The sequence below is a fragment of the Austrofundulus limnaeus genome, unplaced genomic scaffold (assembly GCF_001266775.1).
Source record: "Austrofundulus limnaeus strain Quisiro unplaced genomic scaffold, Austrofundulus_limnaeus-1.0 Scaffold9, whole genome shotgun sequence".
Taxonomy (NCBI): Eukaryota; Metazoa; Chordata; class Actinopteri; order Cyprinodontiformes; family Rivulidae; genus Austrofundulus; species Austrofundulus limnaeus.
Window position 1 is genome coordinate 3,888,842 of NW_013952411.1, and position 10,096 is coordinate 3,898,937.

Consider the following 10,096-nt stretch of genomic DNA (forward strand, 5'->3'; position numbering starts at 1 on the left):
TTTTTTTTTTTTTTTTTTTGATGTGTTAGCAAAACATCTCATTGATCAAGTAAACAGATTCTTATCAACCTTTTGGAAAATCACCATTGGAAAAACACTGATAAAAAACAAGGAAAACACAACAATGCAACTCCAAGTTTAAATCAACCAGTTAAGAAGCAACACTGATGGTGAATCAGTTTCACTTACTGTTGTGCAAATAGACCAGACATGTAGACATGAGAGGCAATTAGCAAGACAACCCCCATAAAGGAATGTTTCTGCAGGTGATGTCCACAGACYCTTTCCCTCTGGCTGATGTTTTGGTGACTTTTGCGTTTTGTTACTAGAGGTAGCATGAAGGGGGTGTATCCAACCCACAGAAGTAGCTCARGTAGTGTTGGTCATCCAGGATGGCACATCAGTACGAGCTGGAACAAGGTTTGCTGTGTCTTTCAGCACAGTGTCCAGAGTCTGGAGGAAATACCAGGAGATGTGAAGGGGGCTGAAGGAGTTCAAGAACCCAACAGCAGGATTGCTACATTGCTGTTCATGGATGAGAGCAAGTTCACATGAGCATGTGACAGACGTGACAGAGACTGGAGACGCCATGGAGAATGTTCTCCTGTGTGCAACATCCTTTGGCATGACTGGTTTGGCAGTGGGTTTGTAATGGTGTGGGGAAGCATTTCTATGTGCTAGCCAGAGGTACCCTTACTGACATTACGTTCTGTGAGACCTCATGCTGGTGCAGTTGGGTTCCTTCTGACACATGATGATGCTCAGCCCCATGTGGYTGAAGTGATTCTGCAGTTCCTGCATGATGAAGGCAATGCTGCTGTGGACTGGCCTCCACCAATATGACATTGCACCACAGACTGTCCAGAAGTTGACAGATGCTTTAATCCAGGTCTTTGAGGAGATGCCTCAGAACATGCACYGCCTCATCAGGAACATGGGCAGGTGTTGTAGGAAGGTTATACACAAAGTGGCCACTCACACTGCTAAGCCTCATTTAACTTATCTTTAGGAGTTTCCACTGAAATTGGATCAGCCTGTAATTCGATTTTCCACTTTGTTTTGAGTATGATTCCAAACCCAGACCTCCCTGGAACAATTTAGATTTGCATTGATTGTTTGAGGGTATTTTGTTCTCAACAAATTCCACTTTGTAATAAAAAAAAGTAACTAGAATATTTCATTCATTGAGATCTAGTATGTGTTATTTTAGTGTTTGGTTTTTTTTAACAGTGTACATTTACAAATAAGTAACCTTTGGAGTTAATCCAATTCAAGATGGCCTCTGTCATAGTCAGTTTGATATTAAACTAAAACTTAGTGTGATAGTAGCAGTGTGTCCTTCCCAACACATAATTTGAGCACTACCCTACTTGAAGTCAGTAGTCAGCTGGCAACTGTAGCTTGCCCAAATACACAACAACTGAGACAGATGGAATGGGAGATCAAACCAGCAACCCACAGGTTTCAGGATGACTCACCTAAACTCTCAGCCATAATTTCCCCATGTAGAAAATTTTATGTGCTAAACTGCTTGTTTGCTGGTCGCATAAAAATGATTCCTAATGGTTGCCCAATAATGTCCTGATGCATCTCAGTAATCCAGGTAAAAAATCAAAAAGAAAAAAAATGTATAGGTCCTCTGGACGGGTTCTTCTCTAATGAAATGTTTCGTCTCTCCTCCAAGAGACTTCTTCAGTCTGAGAGTTTCAGGCAAAATTCAGGCTTTTAAGTATCAGTCACATGGAGGCAGGGCTTAAAAGCCTGAATTTTGCCTGAAACTCTCAGACTGAAGAAGTCTCTTGGAGGAGAGACGAAATGTTTCATTAGAGAAGAACCCGTCCAGACCTATACATTTTTTTTCATGTTGCCCAATAATCTTTGAGCACACAGTAACAGGTCTCTGCAGATAGTTTCTGTGATGCAAGCTGATGAAGTGGAACCAGCACATATGAATTAATATGTTTGAGCATTAAATGGCTTGTAAGCTCAAGGTTTATGCTAAAGATGGTGTTCCACAGGGAAGTCCTGCCTCTGTATGTGCTTGTGCTTTGAATAATCTCCTTTCATTGTTATTCAAAAAGATGGCACTTACAGACACCTCATGTTCATGCTTACAACAAAGAAGATACATTTAAATATAACTCTGCCTTATGATTATGCAAAAAGATAACTTTACAGATACACAAAATACCTTTTGTATGCTTCTGTCCTTTTTTCCTTAAAACCATTTTACCTCTGGTGTCTGTCTCTCACTGATTGAAATAACTGGACCCCAGCAGTTCCATCTCTTGCAGGAGAAACCCAGCTGTGGGGGGAGGGTTTATGGTCATGGGATCAGCCAATACCTGTTGACCCACACATAAAATCACTGATGTTCCCATCAGGGTGCTCAAAAATTGTTGAGCCCAAAGTCTACATTTCCAGCTGACTGACTTGGAATCAGATCCTGATATTGCACATTTTCAAAAACAGGTCAGCATGAGATCAGTTCCTGACTGATGACATCATCAGATGAAATTTTGACTTTGTTCATTTCCCCAGACAATGTTTGAGATTGTTTGTCTTTCTAGATCAGGGGAGCCCAAATGTTATTGAAATAAGATCTACTTTTGAAKTTGCCAGATGGCCGAGATCTAATTGTCCAGTCTCAGTATCAAATGCATTGTTACATTCTTTGTACCAGAAAATGTGAGCTTTTCTCCACTTTGCGCTTCCACAAAGGCCAGCACATCAAACAAAATACACACCACCTGKCCAAAAAACAGGTCACAGTAATATTTCATTGGACCACTTTTAGCTGAGATGAGATTCTCCCGGAGTTCTTTAAGGCTCTGGATGTTGTGGGGTTGTGTTGGTTGACGCGACTCTACAATGTCGCGTGGACATCGGAGGCAGGCCGGGGTGGTGGTCCCCCTATTTAAAAAGGGGGACCACAGAATGTGGTCCAACTATGGGGGATCACACTTCTGAGCCTCCCTGGTAAGTTCTATTCAGGGGTTCTGGAGAGGAGGGTTCATCAGATAGTCGAATCTCGGACTCAGGAAAAACACCGTGGTTTTCGTCCTGGTTGTGGAACAGCGGACCAGCTCTACACCCTCAGCAGGGTCCTGGAGGGTGCATGGGAGTTTGTCCAACCAGTCTACATGTGTTTTGTGGACTTGGGGAAGGCGTTCGACTATGTCCCTCAGGGACTCCTGTGGGGGCTACTCCGGGAGTATGGGGTACCAGGCCCATTGATACGGCCTGTTAGGTCCCTGTATGACCGGTGYCAGAGCTTGGTCCTCATTGCCGGTAGTAAGTCGGACTCATTTCCGGTGAGAGTTGGACTCCGCCAAGGTTGCCCTTTGTCACAGATTCTGTTCATAACTTTTATGAACAGAATTTCTAGGTGCAGCCAATGTGGGCAGGGGATCCTTTTTGGTGACCTTAGGATCAACATCTCTGCTTTTTGCGGATGATGTGGTCCTATTGGCTTCATCAGATCGTGATCTCCAGCTCTCACTGGAGCGGTTCACAGCCGAGTGTGAAGCAGCCAGGATGAGGACCAGTGCCTCCAAATCCAAGACCATGGTCTTGAGCCAGAAAATGGTAGCAAGCTGCCTCCGGGTCGGGGAGGAGGTCCTGCCCCAAGTGGAGGAGTTTGTTTCTCGGGGTCTTGTTCACGAATGAGTGAAAAATGGAGCGGGAGATCGACAGGCGGATTGGTGCTGTGTCTGCAGTGATGTGGGCGCTGTATCGGTCTGTCCTGGTGAAGCTGGCTCAGCTCTCGATTTACCACTCGGTCAACGTTCCTACCCTCATCTATGCTCACAAACTTTGGGTAGTGACCGAAAGAACGAAATTACGGAYAAAAGTTGCCGAAATGAGTTTCCTCTGCAGGGTGCCTGGGCTCTCCCTTAGAGATAGGGGGAGAAGCTCTGTCATCCAGGAGGGACTCAGAGTAGAGGCGCTGCTCCTCCATGTCGAGAGGAGCCAGTTGAGGTGACTCGGGCATCTGGTTAGGATGCCTCCTGGACGCCTCCCTGGTGAGGTGTTCCGGGCATGTCCCACTGGGAGGAGGCCCAAAGGAAGACCCGGGACACACTGGAGGGACTATGTTTCTCAGCTGGCCTGGGAACACCTTGGGATTCCTCCGGATGAGCTGGACCAAGTGGCTGGGGAGAGGGAAGTCTGGGTCTCTCTGCTTAGGCTGCTGCCCCCCGCGACCCGATCCCGAATAAGCGGCTGAAAATGGACGGATGGATGGACCATTTTTAGCTTTGATTACTGCATATTCACTGTAGCCTCTTTTGCTTTCTAATAATCTCTAAACTTTTCTCTCGGGTTTTATTTTAACACTGACTAATACTGACCCCTGAGGTATACCGCAAGTAGAATCCAAACAGAAATGGCAACAATATTTTGCTTCACAAACAATTGCCTTTTTCTTATATAACTTTAGACCTAATTTAAATGAATACATTGAAATAAATCATGTTTTCACCCCTTGTTTAGTGGTACTGTGATATAAAACAGAATTTGGGAAAATTATTTGAAACGTGAAAACCAATTTTCCTCCCTCAACCATAAGAGACTAATGGAGGCTATTTGTCACATAAATCGGTTCACTAATAATTTAAAATAAACTTGGCTGTTTTTCACTTTAAATCTGACTCCTTGACAATCGTTTTGTAACTCTCTACTACATTTTGTAGGGGCAAAAGTTGAAGTTTGACTCAAGATGCTACATTAGTTTGTTTACAGGGAAAGATGATTTAATATACATCAGATAAATACACATTTAGCTTTTATTTATTTGGAATTCTTGTAGCTCTATCAACACACAAACATTTGTAAAAATCAGCTCTGTGACGTGCAATCACTGCTCAATGCAATAAGCATCCACCCAGACGTGCTATTATTTTGTACTTGTGCAAAACATTTTGACAGCCTCAGTGCCATTGAAGTCTCACGCTAATCTTGTTTTCTGACATCACCTTGGAGGATGTGTGTGTGGATGGGTGGGGGCTGGGGGGTGGGGGTGTAGATGTAAGTCGCTGACATTGATGATCAGCGAAAAGATGATGCAGCACTCAGGTTCTGTCAAGTCTTACCTCAATTTCTTTTCCAATTTTTGAAAAACGTGACTTGAAGATACTGTTCATCTGCTGTAGATGCATGTTCTGACCTGACCATTTTCTTTAGTTTTTCACTTGTCCATACTGCTGGGTGAGAATTTTATTTTGTTTGTGCAATTTGTTCTTGGGGAAAAACACTGTTGTCATGGTTCAGTACATGGACTGGAAAGAAAATAAATGAGAATGTCACTGAAAACAAAGTGAAATAAAATAGAAAAAAAATTACACAGAAAATCCATAACTGTGGACGATTTTAAAAAATGTAGATTCATAGTAATTTATATCAGATTAACCATACAAGCTCATTAATGTGATTAATGCTTAGTCCACTTAAGTCAAATTTATTCAGCACAGGCTCGTCATAATCTCATTTATCACAGAGATTTATCTGTGTAGTAAATTTATGACTGCCATAAAAACTGTAAAAATCTCATCTACACATTATAAACCTTGTTCTTTGTTGAAAATAACTGTAAATGCCCCTCAAAGATTTTATCAACTAGTTATGTATTTTAGTCATATAAAAAGCAGCTCTTTGATATTAATTACTCCCTTGTAGGAGTTTTAATRATTCCTGCAGTTGTTTTAAATGACAGGCACATCATGTTGGCGCTGTGTTTCTGTCAGTCAAATGTGAGCAGGGATTTTGGTTTTAGAGATTGAAAATACAAGGTCTTGCATCATGTCTCCTAAGGGACTTCATATAAAAATTATTTTTTAAATATGTACTTTCTTTGGTATTGACTCATTTAACTCATTTAATTCATTACATAAATATGKGAATCAGAATTCATCAAAATGGTTGAAACAGAACACCCTGTTAACCTGGCTGAAAATGTTTTTTTTTCTTGTTTTTCCAGAATCCTAACCTTACACTGACCTGTCCTCTCAACCAACTTTAGAAATGTCACTATGACAAACCAAAACAGTTTTTCTTTCAAACGGCCTTTGTAAGGCTTTGCTGGAACACGTATTGTTTGTTGCCTTTCATGCCAGGTTTTAATCATRAGAAGGAACATATTCATGATATCATGTGACCTGTTTTCTGCAAAAGACATTAATTTGTTTAAGTATGTGTTGTAAATGACGCTCAGCTACTACCAGACCAAGTTTTAGCTTCACATCTGTAAAACTGACTAAGTTCTACCCAGATGTGACTGAGGTTGGCTCCAAAAAGTGGATCGATTTTAGATGTGCATATGTCTACTTTCTGTAAGCACCATAAAAATGTTACAAGATGCACTTGGAATATTTTTGCAAAAGGACACACAGAGCTGATGCAAAAAATTTTTGGAAAGTAAAAATTTTTGCCATTTGTGTTTTCTGAGGTCACTTATCTGTGGGCACCATCTTGAATAGAGTTGACTTCAAACAGGCAATCAGTTCAAGATGTAAATCTTGTGTTTGATGAAATTTTGTCCTGCTRTTAATGAGATATTTTTGCAAATGCTGTAGACACACAGGCAAAAACAAWATTACTCTTTGATCTTTGGCAGGAGGCAATAACTATTAATTCAATTTGTTTCTCTTCCTTAGTATGATGCTGTTGATTTTAGTATAGAGGATCAGTGCAGTCAGCAGAGGCACACATGATTGCTGACATGACTGAACACTGAAATCATCAAACTCAAAGCAAACCCCACTTTGATTTGCACTGCCATGTTTATTGCACTATCATGAGATGTGCCACTGGTAGAGCTCTTTTTGAAGCAAGTTGACAGCATTTTTCTGGAAAAATTGAAAGTACACCATTTTGTTGTGTCAGGCTTTAAAAAACAAGACATTTGTAAAAAATGTTCTGCATCCTTTGTTATTTGTAAAAGTTTTCTACTCCACTTGTGTCTTCTGTTGGGAGTCATTAACTTAATTACACAACAAATAGATGAAGTCACATAAAATTATATTATTGTTTTTGATTCTTAGTTAGCAGTCACTAAAACATTTATTTGCCTTTGAAAGGAAAACAATTCTTAGAAGTGCTGTATGAGAGTTTGAGGCGAGGAAACGGACTCCCCCAATAATTGTGTACAACTGTATTTATTATTAGTTCAGACTAGGGCTGGGCCATAGCTACAGTTTGTTGCTAGCTTATCAAGGAGTGAGTTAGTCGATGCCATCAAAGTTGCTTAGCTGAGTCATGAGAGGTCAAGTGGCTAAAGCCTTTCCTCTGCCTGTATCCCCCTGAATGCCGTGCGGTTCTAGATCGAAGTTTAGTGTAATTATGATCATTCTATTGGATGCATTTCCTACTGATATTGATGACGTCTGTCATGATATATGTTGTGATTGTTTAAAATATTGATCAAGTGTCAGTCGTGATATATTGTGATTTATTTACACAACTTTGTATTGTATTGAAAGGAATTTAAATCCTCCTTTATTGTTATTAAAATGCTGGACTCCAGAGCTGATAAGTGTGTTAATACACCTTTCTGATAGTTGCAATTAATTTTCCTAGAGGAGCCCATTGTGATTAAAAAGTGTTAAGTCTGGGGTTGACATAATCGAAAACACTCGGACTTTGTTTCTTTGCATAATGATCACCTGATTAAGGATGCAGGGAGTGAAGATAATGAGAGTTGGTCCTACAAACAAACCCGTTAAACACAGCCTGTCTTTGATTAATTAGATAGTTGGAGGAATTGGAGGACTTTTTCTCTGTGCGTATAGGATGTCTGGGGAGTGTCAGGATGTGTGGATGACTTTTWGCTGTGAGCACTTTAAAACAATTGTCAGTTATAACCTAAATCAAAATGTGAAGTTTTAAACTTTTTTTATACATTGATTAAAAAATRAAATCAGTTGTTCACAAATCCTGTCATATTTATGTTAGAAATTCCRAGCATCATTTTAGATCTGTCATTTATTCAACTGGAGTCTTGAAATCTTCATTATTTTTGATGGTTTGACATCCAGTGATGAAATGACATGGTCTCTTTTATTTCATGTAAAGTGACTTATCTTTATCTTTACTTAATTTGTCCTGCAGRTACCTTTGAGTTTTTGTTTACATTAAATGCCCCTTACCAAGGATGTTGTGAATGATCTTTTTGTCCCTACCAGTAATGCTAGTGGCATTGCCTTCCTTGTTAAAACAAATTGATATTAAAAGCTTAATCTGCATCCTTTACACAGAATGTGTAGTTATCAGGAGTTTGTTCATCCCTGCTGTTTAAGGCACGTTGCTGTGTTTCATGCTCCTTTACTTTGGTAACTTGAAAGAATATAAAACCAGCAGGAACTCGCACCATACTGRTCCTTTGAATGCATCATCATTGTATCTAAATGTAGATATACTTGTAAAAACAATGTTCACATTTGTGAAGGTTGTTGAAGTGAAACTTTCCTAAATTCCATTTCTTTATGCAGTACAGACTGGCAACAAAAGTCATTTTGGGACACTTTATAARGAAGGCAAACAAGTCCAATTTAAATGCAAATATATACCGTGTATAACCTCTGATCCATTCCATTTCATTACCATTCAAATCAGTGTAATTATATTTCAATCTAATGAATGCACACAAATTCAGGTGAAGATAATCAAATTTAAACAAGTTTGGTGGAGTAGGGCAAGAGGCCTGTRTGAACTTGTTATAAAATGTAACATTTTCCTTTTTTCCCTGCAGTCAAGGCTTGGGCTGGTGCCTCGATGATTCTCCAGTGAAGGACAAGGTGTCTTTGACGTCGGTGCTTCCTGGAGTTCTGTACAGTGCCATGCATCAGTGTCGCCTGCAGTATGGATCCTGGTCCCGTCTTTGCAATGACATGGATGTAAGACTACACACACATGTTTGTTCTTGTATCCTCATGGGGACTTTACAGTGACTTCCATTCATTTACTGGTCATTTCTACAGCCTAAYCATGACCCCTTTACCCTAACCCCAACCAAGTACATACCTGACCCAAAACATTTCCTAATCTCATTTCACACCTTAGTCCTGAATAGGGCTGAATGATTTCATTTGTGATAATTTCGCAATATGTTAAAACAAGATTTTCTAACCACACAGGCTGCGATTTGACTGGTCACTTGACTTGGGAGTGAGCCAAGCAGAGCAGTGTTGCCAACTTAGTGACATTGTTGCTAGATCTAGCAGCTTTTTAGATTCAAGATTCAAGTATTGTCAATGCTTCATATGTGCAAAACATACAGAGAACTGAAATTGTGTTACTCTCTTTCCCAGTTACAACATTAACATTTAGACCCCTCTAGCAACTTTTTTTCCAAAAAGCGACAAGYGACAAATCGAACGACTTTTCCAGATATTTTTGGAGACTTTTAGAAGCTTTGGTGACAGCACTTTCCAAGCACTTTTCTCCATCTTTCCTCCCCGAGCAGCGAGCGGTGCACTGAAGCCTCGTGCAGCAGCACCCCCGCAGCAGTCTGCCACTGCTCCTGCCTGGTTTCCAAAGTGGGATGTAATATTTACTGTGTTTTTTTTCTCTGGTACTATCTCTCTAAAATAAATCCCTGGACTCGGCTACATTTGACTAACAGATCAGTCACTTCTTTACCTCGTCCTCCCTGTGTGTCGTGAAATCTAACAGTATGCAGGTTAAATTTAAGATTATCACTAATTTAAATTATGTAATATGGATCTAATCATTGAAGTCATAAAGTTATTTTTATTTCAATAAGTTTAATTGCAGTTCCAAACATATTTAGTGTTTTTCTTAACTTTTTCCTCTTAAACATCTCTCCTATAGATCAGACCACAATTACTGGCAAACAGCCAGACGTGTATATTAGCTGATGATGTCATCTAATGACTTGAGTTAGATTTTCCTAAAAAATAAAGAGTTGGTAAAAGCAAATGTTTATTCTCTTTATGTTTTTTGCACTTTATTTTTCATGATCTTACTGACTGGAAAGCAGTAAGCTTTATTTTTTTTATTCTTTCTATATTTTTTCTATTTATTTATAGACGGTCCTGTGAAGTACAGACAGTGTTTGGGAAGTTCACTTAACATGTTT

General features: G+C 39.8%; 1 protein-coding gene across 1 annotated transcript in view; it reads left to right on the forward strand.

Moving 5' to 3' along the window:
• Positions 1-10,096, forward strand: part of adamts7 (a disintegrin-like and metallopeptidase (reprolysin type) with thrombospondin type 1 motif, 7) — a 142,552-nt gene that overhangs the window by 58,971 nt on the left and 73,485 nt on the right. The window contains exon 9 of the mRNA XM_014001567.1: positions 8,747-8,891. Coding sequence (XP_013857021.1) covers positions 8,747-8,891 — 145 coding nt within the window. The remainder of the gene's footprint in view (positions 1-8,746; positions 8,892-10,096) is intronic.